Source organism: Condylura cristata, unplaced genomic scaffold, assembly GCF_000260355.1.
Source record: "Condylura cristata isolate star-nosed mole 26May11 unplaced genomic scaffold, ConCri1.0 scaffold00018, whole genome shotgun sequence".
NCBI classification, from domain to species: domain Eukaryota; kingdom Metazoa; phylum Chordata; class Mammalia; order Eulipotyphla; family Talpidae; genus Condylura; species Condylura cristata.
The window spans coordinates 10,783,654-10,809,630 of NW_004567119.1; the positions used below are offsets into that span (position 1 = coordinate 10,783,654).

A 25,977-nucleotide genomic window follows, 5' to 3' on the forward strand; every position below is an offset into this window, starting at 1 on the left:
TAATTTTGTATCAAGAGTTAGCTGTAATTTTCTCTGGGTGGTGTTTTTTTCATGGGGAATCTTAAGTGTTTTTTTCTCAACTATCTCTAATAAGCACAGTTTAAACCAGAAATAAAGAAAAAAAAAAAAAAAAAGCCAGAACACTCAAATCCCCCAGAAGTGTTAGGCACCATCTGAAAGCCACTGTTGACTCTGACAGATTTCAGATTCTGAAAGCAGGGGACTGGTCGCCATCCAAGTCACTATCTCAGAGTGTGCTCAAGTCCAGCCTCGTGTTTCTGCAGTCTTTGCAAGATTATCTATTGATCAGGGATTTCCTGTTCTTCAACATTCCACATGTAGCTGCAGCCTCTCTGCATCTGCTTTTTGTAGTTTTTCTGGCTCTGACATCCCTGAACTTGACTTTTGATGTGTCTGGATAAGCGTGATGAAGACGGTTATTCTGCTTGTATTGTCCCTGCAGACACCATCTTTTTGTTCATTTGTTTTGGGATGAATTCTTATATTGCAGTTTCAAAATAATTCCCCAGTTTCCCCCTGTATTTTTTAAAGACAGATATTTCTTCCAACACCATACTTCCATCACAATCACTGAGCATTCTCTACAGAGATTTTCTTCTCTTCTTTTTTCACAACTTGCTATGCTCCTTGTGTCCTGAAATCAGAATAAGTCCCTGCCTGTCTTCTCTTCAGCCAGCTTCTGGGCTATTGCTTTGACTCACACATACCAGGCAGCATCTTATGACTTTCTTTCTTCATTAGTGGCCCCGGGGTCTTGGGTTTCCAGAGTCAACAAACAACAGGACACACCAAAAGCATTTGTTTGTGGCCACAGGATGGCTCCAGTGGGTCCTGGAGTATCCATCTTGTCCTGGAGGGGAATGTTCCCTTGCACTCAAGGCAGGAGAAATAGCAGAGGGTTTTGTCATCAGGAAGACATAGTTGGCAAAGACCATGCCTGGCCTCATAGGTCACTACACTGGTGAATTATTCTTTTTAGAGAGCCTCACCCACACTTGAAGCTTTTATGGCCTAAAACTCATTCAGCAATGGTAATTTTCAAACAAAAGAACTTTCTCAAGCACAGGGTTGACTTTATGGCTCTAGAATTCTGTGTGACTTCAGCCAAATCATTAACATGTGGTCTGTCTCTCATCTCTCCTTCCTTCAGACCCAATGTGCCAACTGAGGCATTTGCAACAGAAAAGCAGAGAATGTTTTGACCCCCTTTGTGAACAGGCAGGCATGGATTTTCCCCTCCTCATCAAGGGAGATATAAAGAGAATTATGAATATGGTTTATTCTAACTTCTTCTCCTTGTCTTTCTAAAGCGGACTGCTTAACACCAAAATGTAGTAATACCGGATATTTTAATAGAGCTTTACAAAGCTCAGTACATGACTTAATGCAGAATATGTATGTCTGCCCATCATTTGACACTCCCCTTTACGGCCTTTTACAGAGTAGAAGCCAGTTACTGTCCAGATATCATGTAACAGACTTAAAACTTAGTCTCTGCACTTTACTCAGTTGGACAGTACTAGGAGACACAAAATAGATAAGAAAGGAAACCGATAGAGTTGCCATGGGAACCTGTCCATGCGTCCACACGACCAATGAGGGCGGTCTATCAAATATTCCGAGGAATACAGAAAGAGGACAAACAGAAGCAGGCAGGATCCCCCCTGTGCGGAGGGCCCAGGAGCCTGGTGTCCCAGAAGGTAGCAGGCGACAGAGACCGACTCCCCAGCCATGAAAGGGCCTGCGAAGCCAGGCCACAGAGAGCCCGGAGCCTGGCTCCCACACAGACGCTCTCTGCCTCACCCCCTGCTGTATGGCAGGCTGGTTCAGTAAATCCACCTTTTCTGTCTGTCCTCTTTCTCTTGTGAATTCTGCCACCCGAGGTGGCCAGCCTCACCCCAATACTAGGTCACAACAGTCACTTTCTCAAACGACTTTTTTTTCCTCCACGGCAATCTGAGGTTGGTTTTTCGATTCAACTGTAGTATGTTAGGGTGCTCTCGTTTTCCTTTGGGCTTTTTTAGCTTGGTGTTAATAAAAAATGATTACCAAGTACTTTGAAAACACAAGTGATCACTAAATTTTAATTCAGCTTGCAGGGAATCTCATTAACTTGATATTGGCTAGTTCAATTTAATGTTTCCTTCAGAGAAAATTCACTAGATGAGTAGATGGGTCAGCATGAATAATATGCACTGTTAACATCACAAAGTAAAACTATTATGAACCTAAACTAAAAATTTGGTTCAAAGACTTTAAGAACTGGGTTTTTTTTAAAGCAACCCTTAAATATATGAGAATTTTTTAAAGTACAGGGAAATTATTTTGAAATAATAAAAAAGATATGTATGCAAGTGTGTGTATGCACACAAACTTTTTGGCTATGATTTATAAGCAAATACAGTAAAACACTTCTGAACTATTCCCCCCTAAATTTCAGGTAAACACAGTCTTATGGCAATTATCTTGAAATTATGTCACTAACTGGGTATTTTAAATAAAAACTGATAATTGAATTAAACTTATTTCTACAAATACTAAAGGTATTTTTATGTATCTTACTACCTTCATTACTTGTGTCATTTAAAAGACAATGCCATTACATTGGCACATGAAAGATTATTTTATGATGAAATACAATGAACAGACATAGTTTGCTTTATAGGGATTGTAAAAATATTGAACATCACATTAAAATAGGGGCATTGGGCTCTCCCTGGTGGCACAGTGGGTTAAAGCACTGCACTAAGAAGCTAAAGCCACTTTCACATGAGTTCAATCCCTGCCTGCCCCGGAGGAGATCCACATGGCGAGACAGACCTCTCCTGACCCGCCCGCTGCTCCCCTCAGCAGTGTGCTTCGTTGATCTGCCTGTTCTGCTCCCCACTCTGTCTCTGGTGAATCCTCTCACCCTCCGCACCTCTGGCCTGTACCCCAGTTCTGTGTAAATAAATAAATCTTTAAAAAAATAAATAGGTGCATTGGTCTTAGAAACTGGCTCGTAATAAAGATATATTTTTGTCAGTGGTAAAAAATACTCAACACCAGTTGAGTATTCAAACAGTATCGAGAGTAGTATTCACCCCGAGACAAACTATAATGACCACTTACCAGGTTCCTGGTTCTGTCAACGTTATTGAGTTTTCCAGGTACTGTACTGCAAGTGCTTCCAATAGGTTTCTCAGCAGGGAGAGGTGGTGGGCTTTGTGGCTCCTCATGTAAACCTGGAAAAGTGGCAGCAATTCATCACTAATTTCTAGTATTTAAGGATTCCTGAAGAGGAAATGATTTCATCTTGGTTCCTTACAAAAGCGACCAATTATAAAAGACCCATGGAAAGAATGGAAAGCTAAGCAAATTAGTAGAATTCCCACCAAATGTCAGAAAAACCACTGGGTTAACAGGTTATCAGTCCATTTTACGGAATTTTTTACAGAATAAAAGTAATACTAATAATACTAATAATAATTACATCAGCAGCAGGTATTGATGAGAACCTTTGATGTGGCAGGAATTAAATCAGGGCAGTTTAGTCATTTCAGTTCCTCAGCCACAACAGATTTCAAATGTTTAACGGCCACATGTGGCTAGAAACTACCATGACCGACAGCATAGCTATGAGACATCTCCACCTCAGCAGTAAGTTCTGTTCAGCGGTGCTTACTAGATAATCTGCAACCCTTTTTCAGAGAAGAAGCTGAAGTTCAGAAGAAAATTAATGAGCTGCTCGAGGTCTTAATGCTATTAATTGCAAAATGCAGGATTTTGAACCCAAAAGTCAGTCCGTGTTCACTGTAATGAAGCGCTCTTCATAATGGGTGGTATACCCAAGCCTCCCATTCCAGAGTATTAAATGGGCTTTCTAATTCATTAGCTTCAGATTAATGGGCTTAACTGCCCTCAATTTAACAAACAATATCTTTATAGTCAATCTATATCCTTAACTCGATGACAATGCAACCAGAAAGAAAAAAAAAGGAAAGCAAAGATGACCAGATTTAATTAGTGACAGCTAATTAGAATCTGTGCAAAAACACTTGGGGAGGATGATTATATGCTAAGACACACTAGTTTAGGCATTTAGAGGGGACAGGAACACCCTTCACTCTTTCCACTGAAAACATTGCTCTCATTTCACATGAAAAACCTCTAACAAGGTGATGATTTGTCAAGTTCCTGTTTTATCCACAGACAGGAAAACGCTCTCAAAAGGAGAAAAATACCCAAGCCAGCTACTAGGGAAACAATGGCTTAGAGACAGGCGGCTTTTCTTAGTGGGAGGCAGGGCTGCCCAAGGAATTAAGACACACAGGCGCAGGACATTCCTACTCAGTCGCAATTTTACGATTTTTCTTTATGTGTCGCTTTAAATCATTCCTAGGAAATAATAAACCATTTAGGAAATAACACTGTCATGACAAGTATTTCAGGGTGCGAAGCAGCAGTAATATGAAATCTGAGGAGGAAGGAACATGGGACTAGCTGGTGTGAAAGGGATGGTCTCCAATTTCAGATAATATGGTAGTGCAGGTCTCAAAGAGCAAAGTGTCACTGAGCAAGAAGAGCTGAAGGAATACTGAGCGGGGGAGCCATGCACATGTCTGGACAGAGACCATCCCAGGCAGAAGAAACACGTGCCATGTGGAAAGAACTGACAAGTCAAAGGAGAGCAGCCAGTTTTATGGCGTAAACCGAAGCTGTTCCTTTCTGTCCCCATTCCCTTCAAGTTCTTCAGATGCCAACATGTTTTATATATATATATTTGGCCTGTGGCATGTGAGCACAGCTTAATAATTATAGTAATAACATTCTAGAGAACTTTTTTTTGATATACATGAAATAATTCTCTAGAAACTTTTGGGACTTCCTTTCTCTCACATCTAGCAAATAGAATTCAGCTTTCTAAAGTTCCTAGAGCTTTTATTAAGATCATCAATACAGGTGCTCGCCCAATATAGCCTTCTCAGGACTTCAGGACTATTAATCCAAGTTATAAGGTTGCTGAAAAGGGCAAACCTCGTGGGTCCGAGGCCAGTCGTTAGAGAGGCCTGCTGCTTTACAAAGTTCGTCTTGCTGGCATCAGGGAACTTGGACATCAGGGAGGTTTCATCCTTCATCTAACAGATAAAATGCAAAAATGTGGCTTCTGCTGAACCTCTGCTTTCCTTCTAGGAATCTGGAATTCCGGTCCTTGCCCAAATTCTCAGCGGTGCCTATAGGTGCCCGCCCCCAGTAAAAACCCTGGGCACTGAGTTCCCTTGGCAGACAACCGGCAGCTGGGGTGGGTGGGGGGGAGGTGGTGAGGGCGTCCCGCTTGAGCGGGGGCCACCCCCAGAAGCCTGCATCAGGTCCTCTGGGCTTTGGCCCCGGCGTCCTTTCCCTTTGCTATTCTGCTTCATGTATTTGTGCTGAAATAAATCACAACCACGAACACAACTACACTCAGAGGTCTGAGTCCTCCTAGTGAGTCATCAAATCTGAGGGTCTTGGGGGCCTTAACACAACAGGAGAATACATTTAAGTATCACACTGTATTACTTGAAACTTACATGAGCTCTGTCAAGGTTTATTCTCACTATTATATCTCACTGTCTGTTAAAACCCGAATACATTTAGCAAGGAAATAACACACAGCAAACAATGCAGTGAGCTGCCATTTCACAGGTTTGGGGTTTATACAATTCTTTCGGAAGAAATACACTGCCAGTTTTCTATCTAACATGACCACATAACCTCCTAAGAAGCAATCTGGTGCCCTTGACTTTTTCTCCTCATTTTTCACAGCAGCTCAGTTCAATCGTCTTGCTACTTGGCTTAGAGTCACTCACTAACGACAAAACTATCAACAGGAGACAAAAACCAAGATGACGCTTTAGAGAAACCAAATTCCTAAACGAAAGGGACTGTCATGGCATTCTGGAGGATAATAACATTGCAAAATAATTCTGCAGTGAAGGCCCAGGACACTCGCTCTGTTGTTTGGAAGAATGGAGCAGGTAAAATCTCCTGGGAGAGGAGGGTGTCTCCAGGTTCCGCAAAGGAACTGGATAAAATGAATGGAAGCAGAGGCTCATGCAGAGAGCTGTGCGATCCATCACACCGACAATGTCAAGAACTGCTCTGGAACCCACACCCATGTGCGCAAACACCTTCAGTCATGCGTGCCCTTGAGTTGTATCTGGGATCTAAAATGAACAGTTCCGACCCTCTTACAACAGACACCACATTTGCTTTTGAAGTGCTTATCAAAGCTCATACAAAAATTTCATTAACTGTGCCACTAATAAAACAACTAAGGAAACGTATCAAAATGTAGCATTACATTAGTTAAAAAATATTTTTATGACATTTGGTTACATAACTGTCTTTAGATCATGCTAATTGGATTAGCAAACTCCTGGCAGACACATACAACCATTAGTTGAATTACTTGCTGTCATTTATTTGCTATCAGTTTCAAATATTTTGCCATAGGTCTTACCCAGAGGTGTGAATCTAGGACACTACAACTGCTGAGTTTCAGTTTCCCTCTGTTCTCTTGATTCAAGGCAATGTTAGGAGGAAATAAAATACAAATTTATTGTACTAATTGCCTAAAACACTGTGAAAAAGTAACTTGCTTTTAGATGTCCTTGACTGTGTAATAGTAAATGGCTGATTACACACAAAGTCAAAAGCAGACACTGACAAATCAGCATACAGTTCTCCCGGGCTTTTGGAGAAGCAAATAAAGACGGCACAAGTGCTTACATTTTCCTGGTTTGGCTGGAATTCGAATCACAGTGGGTTTCCTGGTGGGTGCTGGTTGAACTGCTCGATCTTTTGTTGGTTCTGTTTTTGTGGGAAGCTGAAAGGGATCTAATGAAAAACAGAGTTTATTTTGCATGTTTTAGTTAACACGGTTTCAAACAAAAAACCTCATTCATAATTAAAGAGTCATATTTTTCAAGCCCCAGGGAAAACTATTCATGGATAAACAAAATCTCAGTTTGCAGAGACAAAAACAAAGTCAGAGCTCATGAAAGGAAATAACTTGGTGCTCTGTAAATAATTCACATGGCTTTTCTTCCCTTCTGATGAGCAAGACCCAGGACAATCTTGAATTATGCAGAAGCTGTCTTTCATGGGAGTGGCATCATCATTTCCTTAAGTTTCTGCTTGAAAATGAGGGGCAACTGAAACAAGGGGACCATCTTTCCCCTATCATGCAGACTCCCCAGCCCCAGGAAGGAAGGACTCTTCTGGCGCACAGTCCTGAACTCTTACCCACAGAACTCACCAAGGACCCTCAGCCTACCCAGTATGGTGCCTGGCACAGAGCAGGTAGCCAAAGAGTCATGGATTTAGTGGCTTAGCAGAACATTTCAGTAACATCAAAATGAAAAACCTCTTATCCTGGAAATAAAATATGCCCCTTCAAATATTTAATTTTGAGGCAAGGATATATGTCTTGGCATTTCTCCATCTTAACTAAATCACTTAAAATGCGCAGTATATACTCAGAGAAAGTAATTTAAACAAAAGCAAACCACCACTTTTGGTTTTTTTTTTTTTAACTGAAAGAAATAGTTGGTTTCCATTCATGTAAATGTTCTTTTTAGTAGTTTGGGAAAACAGCTATAAATTTTTTGAAAGATAAGCAATCTGAAAATAGATTAGCAAACATAAAATAAAATGTTGTATAATGGATATTCAACACAGCCCACAGGATCTCATGAGGCTGCCTCGGCCTTAATTCGACAAAAGCCTGAGTGCGGATAGACTGTAATTCTGCACCTGCTCTATGAATCTTGCCTGCAGGGAGACTCTCCGGTGAAACAATGCACACTCCATACTCCCGTGATCAACAGCACTCATGTTCTGCCTGTTAAGAGCTGCAGCTCAATGAGCACCTTTTGCTGACCAACTGCTTTCAGGATATATGAAGAGCTGAGCTCTGGCTCAGAAGCCCCTAAGCTTCTGAAGCCGCCTCCTCCCTTCCACCCAGCTCTGGCAACCGGCCAGGGCTTCGCTTGCTGGCCTGCCACTAGCTCATGTGTCTACCACGTGCCACTAGGTGGGGAGAGTGAAGGTAAAGTACAATCTGTCCTCTAGTTTATTACCTGTCACCAATGAGGGACCCTCACAGGGCTTGCTAGTAAAATAATTGCCATTAGATTACTGAGGAAAAAACCAACGGACTCTCTTGGAAACTTGCCTATTGGCTCACAAGTGAGGTAAAAAAAAAAAAAAAAAAAAATTAAAAAGTGGCAACTCAAGATGATCAAAACAGCACATATTTATTTAAAAAAAGGCTGTTGCCATAATGTCACTTTCTTCCACTATAACGTGTGTCCCCACAAAACAAAGTTCCTTCTTGTAGGTGCAAACAAATGCTTAAATTTGTTATTTTGTTACAGCATTATCTTTTACTTCAAAAAACAATGATTACTGTAAAAACGGAAAGCTAAGACGTGCATGATAGAAAATCTCCCATAGTCCCATCCTTCTGGTAGTGACTTCTATAAAGTGTGGCGTATCCGTCTACAGATCTTCTTAATACACAGACAGTGCGAAAACCGGAATTACTGTATATGCACTTCTCTGTCATCTGCTCCTTCACTCCTGTTCATTCACTACTGATGGGGGGGGGCTGCGCCCCATCAAACACCCCTACAGGTGCTGGGGCTACTTCAGTGAAGAGAGCCAAGAGCCCTGCCGCAGGGCACTTACGTTCCAGCAGGGAGAGGGCGCCAATAAAAACAAGCACGCGAGACGGAGATTCATGTGGTGTGTTAGCAGGCGAGAATGAGCGCTCAGAGGTCAGGGCAGGCAGGCAGGGCTGCAGGTGGGCAGAGGGGCTGCAGCAGGAACAGGGGCTGGCGGGGGGCTGTTTGTCTCCATCAACTAGATTTCATTTCCTCATAGTTCTTCCAGTTTGAATAACACACTGCTGGGCTTTAGGAAACGGCAGTGCCCATGGATAAAAAGGGGGAGGTGCACTGTGTGAGAACCCAGGATTGCAAATACTACCCAAATCTGGAGTCACCTGTCCCGAGCAAGGCTCCCTAAAAGGGAAGACCGAAATTCCCCTTAACCTTGGCTTCTATTCAGACAGACGCAAGGTTTCTGTACTCTGTGGAGCTTTCCCTCTGTATCTCTCTTCCTGCCTTTGCCTGGCTGTCTCCTGGGTCCTTGCTGGGACCCCATGACCTCTCAGGCATCGCAGCCCCCAGCTGCTGCAGAGATTTGCTTGTTCAGGAACTTGAATTCTCTCCTTTACCCCCCAAAATCAAAAACTTAATCTCTTACACCCCATTCCCTTAGGGGTCTGTTTTCTGCTGGGAAAGACCAACAATTCAAGAAGAGGATTAAGGCTGAAGCCAGTTCACTGTGCTCTTCCTTTCATGTGACTTTCGGCCCTAACAGCTGCTTGGGGGACCTATCTGTCGCTTATTCGTATAGGTTTTTTTTTTTTAAAGATTATTTATGCATACAGAACTGGGGTACAGGCCAGAGGCACAGGGGCAGTGAGAGGATTCACCAGCAACAGAGCAGGGAGCAGAACAGGCAGATCGACGAAGTACACTGCTGAGGGGAGCAGTGGGCGGGTCAGGAGAGGTCTGCCTCGCCCTGTGGGTCAGCTCCGGGGCCGGGATCGGACTCATGCTGAAGTGGCTTTAGCTTCTTAGTGCTGCGCCATCAGGAGGGGCCCGTATAGGTATTTTTTTTAAAGATTTATTTATTTATTCATACAGAACTGTGGTACAGGCCAGAGATGCGGAGGGTGAGAGGATTCACCAGAGACAGAGTGGGAAGCAGAACAGGCAGATCTATGAAGTACACTGCTGAGGGGAGCAGCGGGCGGGTCAGGAGAGGTCTGCCAAGCCATGTGGTCACCTGCCCCGGAGGTGACCGGAGGGGATCGAACTCATGCGGAAGTGGCTTTAGTTTCTCAGTGCAGTGCTTTAACCCGCTGCGCCACCAGGGAGGGCCCCGTATAGATATTTAGTTGATGCTTTGAGTGGGTGTGAAGGGGGAAGAAAATCTTGAGCCTGGAGGACTTCAATGGTTAACACATCAAGTTCCTGGCTAGTATCGACCCCCGTGCTCCCTCTCACATTCCAGGATTGAGGGCATGAACAGGAGACAAGGACAGGAGAAAAGGAGCCACTCATGGCCTTGGAGGGCTGGGCATCGGGGTGTCCAAACGTGCTTGCAGCTGAGGGGATGGCTTCTGGGAACCCACTCCACCTGCTGCACCCATGGAAGGTAGGTGTCCCCCAGCATATTAGAGGGCCCAGTCATTTTGTTAAACCTGAAGGACTCAGACTGAAGAAGATACATATGCAGAATATTCACAGTGTCCTTCCTACACACACTTTTTCTGCTTTTGCTTTCAGTATCATTAGCTGCTCTTGAATAACTGGCACTCAGACTTTGGGCAACTTAATTTGCTGTACCTGTCTCTGGGAATAAAAACTGCCCTTAATACAGTGAAGCCAGGAAGCCTCAGTACCCCAGCACCAAGGCCTGGCAGGCAGGGGAGGGCTGGTCACACCTGCCCCTGGCCCGCATGCTGCTCTGTTAAATGTAAATGGGCAACATACAAAGAAAGGATGGCATCGCATCTTCGGGAACTGCCAGGGGCGGATATGGAACCACTGGTACTATTAAAAGCTCAGAGTGCGTACTCTCTGACCATGCAGTCCCACTTTGGGGAATTTATTCTTCAGAAGTAAAAGCATCAGAAATGAAAAGGTTTAGCAGAACATTGCCGCCTCTTTCTGTAGAGTCAAAAACAAAACAAAAACACAGAAACCAAAAATCAAATGAAACAACCTAAATGTTCACCAACAGAGGAAATGTGGAATCAACTGGAATATGCTCAGACCAGTATCAAAAAATAAGGGGCTGACCCACTGGTTTGAAGAGAAGTTCATAAATGTCACTGCTAAACTGGAAAGGCAGCCTGCTGTGCACTGGGCGTGGTACAGTAAAATGTCTACACACAGTAAATGCACGTGTGTGGGGCTTTGGTTTGGCACCTCCAAAAACACGGAAGGCTTATACGCTGCACTGCACTGATCCCCACTGTTTACGCTACGGATTAGCTTGGGTTGGAGGCAGTTTTTTTTTTTCCTTTTACTAATCATCTGTGTTGTTTGACTTGTTACAGGAAATACATTACTGCCCAGTTCCCTCATGAAAGACCAGCTTTGCTCCCCTCTTCCTAAAGACAACACATCTCTGTGTTTTAAAAAAACAGGAGCTGAAATACCATGTGCACTATCTATAGCTTGCATCTTTCACCTAATCATAGCTCAGAGGTTGGTCTGTAGCAGGAGGCAGGAGGTGGCATGCCTCCTTTGTAATTGCTGCACAAGGCCCACTGGGTGGATGTACATACTTTAAGTAAGCAGTCAATTAGAAGTTGTGTCCAGTATTTTGTGGATGCTCTTAATGTGGGGGGAAAGAATGGGCCCCCAAGGCTTTAGATATGCACTTGATTTGAGCATGAGGTAAAGGGCTATTTTCAAAGAAGATGAAAGATTCAGGTGCTGATCGGACTCCCAGAGTTCTGTCATCCTACAAAGGGTTAAGAGCCACAGTGCTCAAATTTAACACGGGCTATTTGTCCTTTTGCTTCCATAGGAAAAAACACAAAGCATCATCAAAGGAATACCCTACCCAAACCTAGAGAATGTCCACGGAATGTTCTCTACTTTTATTTGCAGCGTTAATTCTGCCCTCCAAGCCCCTCACACCAACACCTATTCTATACCGGCTGTCAAACCAGTAGGCGCCTTCACACCTACATCCACGTGGCCTTGGCCGATGGAGAAAACACAGGTGATAATGTAGTTTTCTGCCCATTACCTGTCTCTAATAATATGCTGTCATCGCAATTAGTTTCACCATCCTTGGCTTGCTTTTCTGTCATTTTTTCCCCCTTGAATTCTGTTAATAGCAAAAATTGGCATTAATCTATTATTCTGGCCTGTGTAATGGGGCTGACAGCAGACGCATTCTGCTTTTTCTGTGACAACTGGCTATGATTTGTAAAGGTGGGAAGAGGAATTGCTCGGCTCCATTACATTAGCCTGGAAGGCATTCTACCCAAGAAATGGATCCAATATTAAATTGCCTGTTTTATGAGTTTTCCTTTAATAATTTTTCTAATCTTTACAATGTTTTCCTAGCTTCTTTATTTTCTGATCTTTATTTCCTGAGATTAATGTGGCAGCTTCATTTTATGAAAACTGTTTTATTAGATTTTTTACTTTTGAGGGAAGAGAAAGAAGGAAAGACAGATTTGTGAGATTCTCTTCTTTCTGCCATGCTCCCCTCCCAGTTCCTAGACGATGCCAGAAGGATGAGGTAAGGTTTCAGAAAAGGATCACCATGCTTTATGTGCAGACAGTAGCGTTGCTGCACTATCAAAAAGTCAGAAAGTCCCAAGCCAGTAAACAAACAACCTCTACCTGCTGAGAACTTCAGAGGTGATGCTGAAGGCCTCTTGAAGGCGGAAGTGGGGAAGCAGTTCTGAGAAAATCCCTTCATGGGGATCATGGGGGTTGAGGCAGAAGCAGGGACTCAGTATAGCAGGTCACTGTGGTACTCTGAGCATGAGGCCTCAGAGGTCACCAGCACAAGGGACGGAAATGGGAGGGAGATTTGAGAACTACTCAGGCAGCAAAAGCAAGCATTCGATGACAAGTTCATAGGAACCACTCAGAAGCTGCTAACAAACTGGACTCGAAGGGTAAGAAATGACAATAATGACTAGCGCTTAATAGGCACTTATGACCTTTCAGACGATGTGACGGGGCTCTCCTGCAGAATCACATTTCAGCCTCGCAGTATCTCCATGAGGAATATTATCATCATGTCTTGCAGGTGAGGAACCTGAGACTCTATCGGGTTAAGTAAATTGCTCAGAGTCTCTTGGCAATGAAGTGGGCGATCACGCCCTACCTGACTCCCAGGCCAAACAACTGGCCATTGTGTGACATGTGGGAAGATGTGGGGGTCTCTAGGCACCCCCCAAGGAAAGGCCGGGTGTGTGAGGGGGCCACGAGTGAGGTGCAGAATATAGAAGAAGGAGAGGTTTAGAAAGGAGATAGGAAATGAGTAGTCCATCCGGTTCAACTCAACCCTCCAGAACAGTGGTTAAGGGCAAACTACACATTTTGCTAGGAGACTGCCTCAGTGATCAAACATTGTGCAATGAAGTGGTAGAAATCAGGAGACAGCAGAGGCTTAGTATGAAGCATGAGGCTATGTTCATGCGGACTGGATACTGTTGACCTCCTTTTTTGGGGATGATGACTGCAATTATCTGCTTGACAACACAGAACAAATCCCCAGCAATTATTAACCACATTGCCATCCCCACAGAATCTAGCAGGTTCTACAGAAGGTGACGTCCCTTTGGCCTGTACTGGTTCCTCCCCTTCAGAGCTCACTGATTCTGGGCTCACTTACTCCTGTCCTGCCCTGACCTCACAACTCCAAAAGGGATTAAATAAGCAAATGACACAACGAAGAGTCGGAAAGTTTTTTTTAAAGTGTTGCCTGTTTTAAGGATACATGAGAACGTCCTACCCAATGTCTAGCAAATCCTGACTTAGAAGGAAGAGACTAAGTTTGATCCTGCCTTGGAAAATGGCTTATGACCAGGGCAGTCTCATTTTCTTCTGTTGCAAACTGAGGCCTGTGATACCTTGCAGAGGGTCACTGCATGTATTTAATTAAATCCTGCAGGCCGGCTACCCAGCAGAGCTGGGAACACCACATATGCTTCATATAGTCTGACATTTTTTCCTTCCACCCTTTATGGACAAGAGGATGCTGTAACCAGTTAAAATGTGCATGATGATAAATATTAATGGTTGCTGTCGTTTAAAATATACCTGTGTTGTGCAGAATTTGGTTTTAAATCACACAGCTTATACAATTTTGATCCATGTTAAACATTTATAAGATGACAGCTAACCTTTTGAAAATACGACTAAGCCTACAGGTTCACAAATTCAACCTAAATTAAGTAATGAACAGTAAAAAGAATCTTATTGATGACAAGTAGAGCAGCTTAGTTTGACAAATCAAAGATAAACTTTACCATCACACCCTCCATCTGAACAGTGTGAGGAAAGAAAACATACTCTCTTGTCTCTAGGGAGAATTAACTGTCCTGATTCTTGGCAGGAAACTGAAAACTGTTGCATTTTATTTACAGAACTTTGCATTCCCAAGGGAGATGTTCTGTGACGATTATGGGGGGAAGGGCTGCAGCGTGTGGCTGGATACACCCTTCCTGCACTGCTCCTGCCAGAGTCCTCCCTGGGTCCGGCCCCTCTTCTTGCACTCCCAGAGGGGCCGGATCCATCGAAGGAGCCTTTCTGGGGTCACTGCCTAGCTTCACGTCTATGAGAAGTTTCCCCTGCATCTTCCTAAAGCTCCCCTGACAGAGGAAGGGCCTCACAGCGAGTGTAGCCTCTCAGTCTGCTCATCGCTGGCACCTATGACAGTAATCCGGGGGTGTCCCCATCCCCATGTCCATCTCCCCATCCTGGATGTCCCCTCTCTTCTCTGATCCCACCTCCTACTTGGCTCCATGTTCCTAAATCTCTGTTTCTGCACACACGTGCATGTGTGCACACCCACACAGCAACCTCAACAAACTGACATACTAAAGGTGAAAACAGCAAGATCCACTCGAGATACGCTGTGATGAATTTAGAGTCCGCGCCACCTCTGCGTTTGACTCACCCAGAACCATGTCTGAGCCAGCAGATTCTTCCACCAGGTTTCCAGATGGGGTGGGTAAAACATCGTCATCGAAACTGATGAGGTCAAAGTCCCCAGGAGACTTGCTTTGCAGGACCGGAGCTGGGGGGTTGGCTGGGGCTCCTTCTCCCAGTGACCTGAATACTTTGGCTTGTGATGCCACTGAGAGTCGGGGAGGAACAGCGACCGGTTTCAGCAAAACTGCAGGCTGGGAGGGGTTTTCTGAGGACCCTGTTTTCTTGGGCAGCAAAGGCCGAGGAGCAGGCACTGGGGCCTTCTTCTCACCATTTGGGCTCTCAGCCGAGGGCCCCCCTCCCGCAGTCTCGTGGTTGACGCTTCGTTTAAGGCCAGGGTTTGGTTTCTTTGGCAGTTGAGGTTTGGTTGCTGAACTGGCCCCTGCTTCTTGTACTGAGGAGTGTGAGGTAAGCCCCTCCCGGGAGGCCAACTTGGGTCTGTTTTCAGCCCAGGACTCCCAATCTCCAGAGGCTCTGTTAGCAGCTGGTTTGGGAGCCACTGAGGGTTTCCCTGAGGAAACAGCAGGCCTGGCGGGGAGCGAGCGGGGAACAATTTCTGGTTTCTTCGACAGCCCCGAAGTTTCTGTATTTGTCTGACCCTCAAATGCTTTGATCCGTGGAACAAGCCTATTTTGGCTTGGTTCGGTGTTCATAATGTTCATCACTGCCCGACTGTCCACGTCGTTGGTACTGTCCAGCAGAGATGGGCGCTGGCTGGGGGAAGGTGCGTGGCTGTCTTTCTGGTGATTCTGCTCTTCAATTTGAGTATCTCTGGCTACTGGTCTGAGGTTGCTTTTGGATCTCGGTCTTGGCACTGGACATCTTGTAGCATTGGCATTTCCTGGACAAGTCTGTTCTTCAGCAATATCAAAGACTATTAAAGGCCCCACATTTGTCAGAAGATCACAGGCTGAGACGGCCAGGGAAGGCTGAAGAGGCTTGAGAGGAGCCTGTAGTGCTGACGTGACCAAAACGAATCAAGAGAAGTTGCAACATTAGAATATAAAAGGAGACACACACAGATTTTTAAAAACACAAATGTGGGACACCAAGGGATTATGTCTTCCTTCATTAGTAAAAAGTAATTCCGAAACCGACGGGGAAATACAATCAGTTTCCAATGGGATGTTCTTTAAGTTGTATTTATTCAGGAAGGAAAAATTCATTATGTAATATTTTAAAATACATTCAATTCCCGATTCTCAGTCGACTTACCACACGAATCACTTTTCTCTTTTGAAAATCCCAACATTTCTTGCTTTACTTTTCCAAAGTAACTTGCATGTTTGTTATTCTAATACAGTGCTTTTAAAAAGCCTAGCAGGAAAACTACCTTTTAAGCATCCTGTCAAGGGTAAGTTGCTAAATATAACATCCTCCTCCATGGCAATAAAGGGCATCAGCACTAATACCAGCCATGAATTAAAAGGATGATGTTTCTGTGAAACGAACTAGGGTGAACCCAAGAGGTTGGACTGCAACTTGAGAAAGATCTATTATAATAATCATAGCATACCCAAATACAGAAAGCATGCAATGATCACACTGACTGGGAAGCGGAGCTCAATGAATTATGCACAAATTGCAAATTATTTTAAAGGCTAGAAGCCTACTGATTACTTCCCTAGAACTAGGTCAGAATTAGGGATAACAAATTACTGGCATTACTTTGAGGCAGATGGTTGTCTACTTCTTCTGAAAAGTCAGTCTGCGTTGCAGAAGTGATAGTGTGCCTTGGAGTGGCAGCAGCATTATTGTTATTTGTAGTATTAACTTGAACTTGGTTGATTTCTTTTATGACTTGTTCATAAGATGGGGGGAGCTGCAAAGTAAGAAAAAAAGATTGTAGACTTCTGTGGACAAGAGCACGTTAATTGTCTCACTGTTATCTCTGCAGTTTATTTGAAAAATAAAATGCAGGGCTCTCCCTGGTGGCGCAACGGGTTAAAGCACCACATTATGAAGCTCTCCAAAGCCACTGCAGCAGGAGTTTGATCCCTCACCAGGGAGCTGACCCACATGGCGCAGCAGACCTCTCCTGACCCACCTGCTGCTCCCCTCAGCAGTGTATTACAGTACATTGGCCTGTTCTGCTCCCCACTCTGTCTCTCGTGAATCCTCTCACCCCCTGCACCTCTGGCCTGTACCCCAGTTCCACAAGCATAAATAAATAAATTTATTAAAAATAAATAAATAGAACGCAAAGACATAAAGTGGCACATATTCACCTCAGCAGGAACCAGCTCACTGGACCTCCATGGGCCTGCTGCAGAAGATGGGGAAAATCCCAGTCCTGGGGGTGGGGCCCCTGGGAACCATGAGGTGGGCCTCAGCGGCTCAGCTGCCACAATGGTGATCTCGGGGCGTCTAGAAGGCAGAAGACTCATTGAGGTTTTACAGGTGGGTAAAAAGCTATTATCTCTTTGTAAACGTTCAGAGACTCAAGAAAATAAATCACCACCCAAAAAAACTACACTAGAATTGCCAAGTCACGGAATGGACATTTGGCGAGGTTTTTGCTAGCCACGCACCAGGCAGGCTGCGTGGGAGACAGCAACATCTGTCCTCAATGACTCTGGCCTCGATAAAACCATTGATTAGCAATATAGCCTGACCATACTTAGCTCTAAGTTGTTAGAAAAGAATAAGGAATAAGTGAACCCCTACAACTAACCTCCTCACCCAGGGCTCTGCTCTCTAGTTTCAAGGAAATATACCCCACGGCGCATGGTCAGAATGAAGTCAGGCTTTGACCCTAATTATGTGGGACTTGCAAGTCCATGCTGTCCACTACTGTACACGATCTGTCAGAGCCCTGACAGCAGGAACCACATCATCCGGCAGCCTCCCATCTGCGCGTCCTTCCTCCATGGACTCCCTCCCTCCTCTTCCTTAAGTCCTTCAGCCGCTACCCAGTCTCCCAGCCTGTTTTCCTTTCTTCGTGCCCCGTTTCATTTTCTATCTTGTCATCTGTTGCTTTATCTACGTAACACTTACTAAGTAGCTGGGAAGTACAAAGCATTTCTTTAAAGTAGTTTTAACAATGCTTTACCTATAGCTACTACTTAAGTAAGGTTTTTAATTGACTTTGGAGTTACTACTATCAAAACAACCTTTAAGGCTTGTACTGCCTTCCCTCTCAAGAAAAATGCTCATCATTCAAACTTAGAGATTAATTCAGGAAATAACACTGTAATAATTGCTTATTGGTGAGAAATATTTAACCTGCTGGTGGCATGGTTATGAAATGCTTTCATTTCATCAGCAGCATAGTCATACTCTATCACAAACATAACCATACCTCCTGTCTCGATGAAGCTCACTCTGAATAGAAGGTCGAGAAGCTGTAAAACAAAGAAGAAACTAATATAGACAAATTAATTCATTCAATAAAGGGCTAAATTTTTCTGGGCATTCTGTGGGAAAAAGTTGGCTTGCACTGGACAGCATACAGAACACATGGTTTTAGCATTATCAGTAGAAAAGTAAATCAAAATGATCTCTATATAGTATAAAGTTAATTACCGACATATACTTGATTTACATTAAGAAAATACAGATTTAAAATACAGGCTCTGAAAATAATCTGAAGAATGAACAGAAAAGACAGCAATGAAGAGAAATTGTCAGGTAAGAGCATTCTGATGATGACATGAAGTAACAACGGGTGGAAAAATTTTTTAAAATAGCTATTCTAACCCATATAACTATATGTTTGTAATGTTTACCTGCATCTCTATTGTAAATAGAGTGGAGATTACCAGTTTTCATCTATTTTCTAAATTTCCTGGAGTTTAACAACCTTTACATTATTTACTACTTAAACTGAGTGATTATAAGAAATAGTCAAATCACTTTTATAAACACATTTCTGGCACATATTTATATGCAGCACTCACCTACCCCTCCAGTCTCAACTCAAAAGGCTAAATGACTTTAATTTTTCCCACTTTTTATTTAAAACTAAGTCTTAATCAGAAGGTCTGAAAAAACATATCACACATGGAGTCAAATACTGCATATATGTGTAACAAAGAATACTATCCCTATGTTAAGGAGCAAATCCTAAGGCTACCTGTTCCAAAAAGTATCTTCAAATACTCTACTGTAAAGATATGCACACAGAAGGCAATTTGTTTCAGGTATCAATTATTCCTCCCAGTTGCCTTCTATCTCTCCAGTGCAGCCCTCCACTTCACTTCAGTGATTTGAAAGGTTCACGGCATTATCTCTTCCTTTTTCCTTCTATGAACTCCTGGTTCTCGCTGAACAGAGACTGCCACACCTGGGAGGCAGAGGTAGGATGGGAGAGGGAAATGAAATTCAGGTTGGGATTGGATCTGGGACCCTAACGCCACGTTGGCAAAGCGAACCCAGTATTTATGTTCATTAGGATCCACTGATCTAATCGACTTGTCTTTTTTTTTTTTTTACTTGCATTTTTATCAAGAGCTAAACAGAGCTGGAGTGTATTTTTTCTATCGAATAAAGGAGGCCAGAGAGGCCAGAGCTTTGCTTGGCATGTCTGATTGGTAAGAATAGTTTCATCAAGTCGGGGGCTCGCTGAGTATGCCACAGTCACATCACCACCACCAAGAAAGCCCGGATCAGAGGACCCAGCACCTTCAAAAGACATCATGTTACTTATTGTCACGAACATACCTCTTCCACGGGGCATTTTTGCTGTGCACTATTCATGAGTGCTAAGGGAAAAAAAGAAGGGGTTATAGAAGAGGAAAGGGAGGTGAAAGAGTGAACCCAGTGCCTATGCTCTCCAGGGAATTCAAAAGCCAGACTGTCTCGCCACGTCACTCTTCTCCCCACTCTGCACACTCAAGAGCAAAGTTGATGGACCCTAGTTTCAGAGTAAAGAAGTACATTGCTACAAAGATGTAACTGCACAGATCAGACACAAGATGGTATCCACACATCAGATGGTAACAACAAACCTTACTTTTTAACAACAGTTGGAAAACTAAAAAATAATTTCGCAAAATCAATAAGCTTTTTCAGTCGGGAACAATTTCAAAGAATGTATAGTAGTAACAGGTAACTCGATAGTCAATTTACATTCACTTGATGCTGAAGCTTCATGGAGGTGGTTAGCGACAGCCCTCCTGAAGCAGAGTGCTATTCCCACTCTGAATGCGGCAGAACCCGTGCAAAGAAGTGTGGCATTGGGGCTGTTGTCTTAGCACCCAGAGTTCTTGCTGGCCAAGCTAAAGTGCAGAGTCAGGCAGGGGCCTCTCACTAGGGCAAAAGTCCCGTTATGAGGGACATACTGGGAAACCAGTATCTGCGAAAACAGCGGGCAGACACTATAGCCAGATTGGCAAGCTCAGCTACAATACCTCACTTGCAAAGATCAGCGGGAAGTTAGGTTGAGATGAGGGACTAGAGAGAGTGTGCCTTGGTTAACGGGAGCTATGGGGTCCCAGGCAATAGCTACCTGCGCTTGCAACTAGAGCTGACACATCCCCAAACGTGTACATCCCTCCACAGACAGCCCATCTTCTCTGAACCTGGGTCTGAGTCAATCTGAGGCTGCCCTCAGAGCAGGCCACACTGCGTGAGCCCTCGAGATCTTTCCCACCTGGACTCTGAATCTCCTTTCTCTGCTCCTGCACCAGTTCCAACACAGGCCACAAAGAAGGTCCCCAATAATACTGAGAGCTCTCCGCCACATCTTTAGGGATCACTGCTTTCCTTTCTCCTTTTTGATTCCCCCGCCCCTAGCCTAGCTCATCTGTGTTTCTCTCTTGAGCCTTTATAGAATCACTAGCACTTTCTGTCAGTGCTGAACAAGCGTGGAGGCTAGAAACGCTCTCTCTACATGGCAGGTATTCATGGAGTGTCTCACACTCTTCCTGCTAATTTCTCAACTCTTCGCTTCGAAGTCTCATTCTCACTTTCTCAGATGAAACAGACTTGTGTGGTTGTTGCCAGGAGAGTCAGATTTGCCAGAAGTGTCTATTCAAACCAACATGCTCTATTTAACCTCTGCCATGGCTGCCAGTCTCTTGTGCACTTTGGATTAAGCCACAGTTAAATAAAGGCCATATTTTCAATTAAAGTTATCATATAATTTTATAGAATTACTTTAAAACTTTTCTTGTTCATACATACATACATTTCTGAATATATGTATGTACATACATACATTTCTGAATACAAAATGAATGCATCTTCTGTTGTCTACGAAAAGGGCTGAGATGTGGATTGCAATATTAGTGCTAATAAAGAGCCCTTTTTTTTTAAGATTTATTTATTTATGCATATAGAACTGGGGTACAGGCCAGAGGTGTGGGGTGGTGAGAGGCTTCACCCGAGACAGTGGGGAGCAGAACAGGCAGATCAAGGAAACACACTGCTGAGGGGAGCAGCGGGCGGGTCAGGAGAGGTCTGCCGCACCATGTGGTCACCTCGGGGGCAGCCGGGGATCGAACTCGTGAGGAAGTGGCTTTAGCCTCTCAGTGCTGTGCTTTAACCTGCTGCGCCACCAGGGAGGACCATAAAGAGCCCTTTTAAATTCCAGCAGGATCATGATACCGGGAGGCCCCTCAGTGATGATCCTACTCCAAATTCACACAAGAGGAGACTAATATACAAAGGAGTTAAATGAACTCTCCCAGGTCACAGGGCCCCGTATGAGAACAGCACAAACTGGGGGCAGTTTGTTCTTGCACAGTTTAACTTTTATGGAGTCAAGAGGACAAGACACTAGTCTTGATTCTGAATAATCTAAAATCATTGATTGAATACTCATCAGGATACATGCTCACAGAAGGATGACTATATTACAGGCACCTTTGCGTAATCACAGTAAGAAAAATAAGTCACTACACTTGCCTGGGACAGGAGACAGGCGCTAGATATGCTTGACACGGTACCAAGAACACCTGTGGAGAGGAAGCCTCCAGGGAGTCAGGAAGTTTAGCCTGGAGTCTTAGCTAGACTGTGAAGCCACCTGGCCTCTCTGAGACCTGAATCCCTACCACTTGTTAAATGTGCTTAACACCAACCACACAGACTGCTATTTTACATGTATGTGAACAGTCCTGACTAGAATAGGTACTGATGGCTAAGTGAAATCTGAATTTCTGAGAATAATTTTTTCTTAAAATGTAAATGAGGGCCCTCCCTGGTGGTGCAGCGGGTTGAAGCACTGCACTGAGAGGCTTGGGCCACTTCTGCATGAGTTTGGTCCCCACCTGCCCTGGAGGAGATCCACATGGCGCGGCAGACCTCTCCTGACCCGCCCGCTGCTCCCCTCAGCAGTGTACTTCATCGACCTGCCTGTTCTGCTTCCCGCTCTATTCCTGGTGAATCCTCTCACCCTCCACATCTCTGGCCTGTACCCCAGTTCTGTATAAATAAATAAATCTTTAAAAAAAAATGTGAATGAAGGGAAAAGTGTGACATTTCAGAAATATCCAATTATAGTATGTTTAATCTTTACCAAAAATACTTGAGCGGGACCCTCCCTGGTGACGCAACTGGTTAGGATGCAGCAATGCAAGCTGGCTGCAGCCACTGCGGTGTGAGTTCGATCCTCGGCTCTGGAGGTGACCCACATGTTGTGGCAGACCTCTCCTGGCCCACCTGCTGCTCCCCTCAGCAATGTGCTTCATCCATCTGCCTTTTCTGCTCCCTGCTCTGTCTCTGGTGAAGCCTCTTACTGTCCCCTGCACCTCTGGCCAGTACCCCAGTTCTGTATAAATAAATAAATCTTAAAAAAAAAAAGAAAAAATGGCCCTCCCTGGTGGCGCAGCGGGTTAAAGCATAGCAATGAGAATCTAAAGCCGCTTCTGCATGAGTTCGATTCCCGCCTGCCCCAGAGGTGACCACATAGCGTGGCAGACCTCTCCTGACCCGCCCGCTGCTCCCCTCAGCAGTGTACTTCGTCAATCTGCCTGTTCTGTTCCCCACTCTGTCTCTGGTGAAGCCTCTCGCCGCCCCTGAGCCTCTGGCCTGTACCCCAGTTCTGTATGCACAAATAAATAAATCTTTAAAAAAAAAAAAAAAAAGAAAAAGAAAAAAACTTGAGCTCTGAAGAATGAATGAGCTCAGAGCTTGACTAGAAGCAGAATCATTATGAAAGAATTTAAAAGAAAAACAGTTAAGAGATAATGCTTTAAAATTTTGATAAAGCCTTTCTCCCAACTGGAGTTAGAAAGTAATGCAAACATTTCAGTGGTTAAGGCAAGAAATTACTACACTTTTTACAGAAAGGGAAAGAGAAGGAAAGACAACTACTCTTCTATCTGTATTTCAGATAGAACCTGAGAATGTCTGGCCTTCTTGCCTAAATATCAGGAACAAACACAGTTAACAAGTACTTCCTTAGTGCATACACAGTGACTGATATGGACGAATGCAAAGACATGTGGGCTAGTTAAAGACATTAAACTGACCCAGTTCCCCAGCTTTGGTCTCTCATGTTCCAGTCACCTCCCACTGCCCACAAATGTCTCCAGCTCCTTCATCCTCAACAGTCTGTGAAGATGTTCAAATCTCCACGCTGATCTTTCTCCCTTCTCAAGCTCCGGCCTGCTTTCTCCTTCTGTGCATTGCCAGATTTCACCAGAGCAGCCCATTCATTGTTCACACTGACGTGTGGCTTCCGATTCAGCATCCTATAAGGCTGTTCTCAAAGGTCACCAGTGACCACAGGTCGTTCAACCTGAACTCGGCAGTGAGAGCCACTTGTCATCGACTCATTCTTCTCAAAAGCCTCCTCTCCCTCAACCTCTAATACCCAGCTGTCTCCTGGTTTTTCTATGACGCTGGTCATTATTTTTCTGCCTTTGTCTGCCCAGTCCTCCTTAGCTGCCTTCTCCTGAAGCTTTCAGGGGGACATGGTAAGCAAGATCCAACCTGGTAGACTTATGGGAACCAGGAACAGATTATGATCTCCAACAAAGAGGCCCTAAAATCCATGAAGGGAAGGGAAGAAGTGAACAAAGGCAGAATCCAGCAGGCAGGACTCAGGGGAGGATGCAGAGTCCCCAGAAAGGCCATTTTCGGGCCATGAGTCATGGCCCCTGTGGCCTAGTGTGTCTTCAAGGGTCATGCGTGTCCTGTCCAGTCACCCCTTATGGCGTGGCTTGCCTTCCAGGCATTAATGTCCCCAAAGAGGCCGTCCTCTGCCATCTCCTCTATCCTGTCCTCTTTCTTCCTAAGTGTTGAGCTACTTCAAGGTTTTGCCTATATCTCTGACTACTCCAAGTTATATCTACAGCAAGAAATTGCCCAATTGACCATTTAAATTCCCTCCTAACCTTTCTTACCACTCGACACCCCCCCCCTCGAGTCCTAAGGTATGTAAATCTGTGATGAATTTTTCATTTTCATATCTGAGTTCCCTTTAACATAAACTGTCATTTCTACATCTCTATAATTCACCACCCCTAGCAAAATGAAGTGGAGAAATGGGAAATATCTTTCTGTATTTGCCAACTTACAAATTTTTTTCGCTGCAATGGTTCAAATGCATGCTCTTCACAGATTGTGGATATCCTCAATTCATGGTAAATTATTACAAATTATGTTTCTAAATATAGCACACATTCTCCTCACAGTGGTGACCTCAGCTCAGCTAACACAAAGAATATCTGAAAATCACTTATCTTTTTTTTCAAATATCAACCAATGCATGTTCTGTTTGGAAAAGGGAACTTTGAAGAGACTTTTAAATAAAAGAATGTTGAATTCCGCACCAAGGACATGTTTAAAGCTTTCAGCAAGCGTTAAAGTCTGAAAGTATGACTGCACATTCTGGAAAAGGCTCCGCCATTGCACTTGAACTTGTATGTGGAAGAAGACTGAGCCGAGCTACAGGCATCTAGATAGTTAAATAAAATACAGTGGAAGGATAGGGTTTGCTAGTTTTTAGATCCATCAGATGTCTCTACCTATAGGCAATGGTTATGGAAAGTTTGTATTAGATCATAGAAATTGACTAGATAATCCAGATTTTGTTTTAAAACAGCTTGGTTCCATAGGAAAAAATTACAGTTCCAAGGAACTGGCTTGTCAATGAATGACATTTGAAAAGAAAGGTGAAAAACTAGATGCTTGTCTGAAATGGTTTATCACACCTAAAGTAAAGCACCCCTTACTGAATTCTTTGTAAGATTCATTAACTATAATTACTTGCTAGAAATCTAAATCATCATTTAAAATTATTACAGAAGAAAACCCAGAGCAGTAAAGAACAAACTTACATCTCTTGATCACCGCTCTGATCGATGACAAGGGTCCTTGGCTAAAAGAGAAAGAAAGAAAATGTATTACAAATCAGTCATCCTTTGTAGAAGTCATTCATAATGTCAGGTCATACGTAGGACTCAATATGGCACCAAGCATCAACTCTGATAGATTAGTTACTAGTTTCATCTCTTTACAAAAGACAAATTTGAAAAAATGTAACTATCCTTGATATATAAGATGTTTTACAAGAAGTGAGGTGCTGGTCATGTATATTTGCAGATAATATTTTTCCTTGAAATGACTTTCAGAGTTACCTACAGAATATAGCTGCCCCTGGACACCTCTTGAAGTCAGGGAGTAATTACATATGATCAAAAGAACTCTGGCCCATATATCTTTTTTTTTTTTTTTTGTACTTGACACTGAAATTCCAGAGCAAAGTATTAAATTTTTTATAGTCAGTATGACCTAAGGACCAATAACATTTCTCCCTGAGATTAGAACTGGAGAATATCACACCTGAAAACAAACATCTGCTTGCTTTGACTTTTTCTCAGTAGCCAGCTGGTCCTAGCTACCTCTGACCGTGGGGCCTGGCCAAATTCCTAAACCCTGGTGAGCCTTTTACTCTTAGCCAAAAGCCTCTGGCTGCAAAAGGCTTACACTATCAGCTCATGCGGTGGTTTGTTTGGGCATTATTTTTATTTTTTGTACATATTCAAACCAGTGGGGATGTTCTTTGGAATCACTTACAACCCTAACAATTTAATAACATGATTTAGGAAAAAAAGCCCTTTACATAGGAAACGCTTAATTTTTTTCAGAATGGCCTTTTACAATCTCTAAATATCCTCATGCTATATCTAAGGTACATGTGGAAAAGATATGGTATGTATCAGTTTATTTCATTAGCAGGGCATTTTAAGAGTCTATTATTTTGCCAGATAGGAACAACAAC

The 25,977-nt window shown here is 43.6% G+C and overlaps 1 protein-coding gene across 2 annotated transcripts in view; it reads right to left on the reverse strand.

The window, feature by feature from the left end:
* SH3D19 (SH3 domain containing 19) overlaps positions 1–25,977 on the reverse strand; it is a 78,736-nt gene that overhangs the window by 24,186 nt on the left and 28,573 nt on the right. For both annotated transcript variants that reach the window (XM_004685202.2, XM_012726967.1), the window contains exons 3-9: positions 25,034–25,074; positions 18,109–18,151; positions 17,036–17,174; positions 16,476–16,629; positions 14,776–15,765; positions 6,772–6,879; positions 3,133–3,245 (exon numbers count right to left, since the gene is read on the reverse strand). In XM_004685202.2, coding sequence (XP_004685259.1) covers positions 3,133–3,245; positions 6,772–6,879; positions 14,776–15,469 — 915 coding nt within the window. In that variant the 5' untranslated portion in view covers positions 15,470–15,765; positions 16,476–16,629; positions 17,036–17,174; positions 18,109–18,151; positions 25,034–25,074. The remainder of the gene's footprint in view (positions 1–3,132; positions 3,246–6,771; positions 6,880–14,775; positions 15,766–16,475; positions 16,630–17,035; positions 17,175–18,108; positions 18,152–25,033; positions 25,075–25,977) is intronic.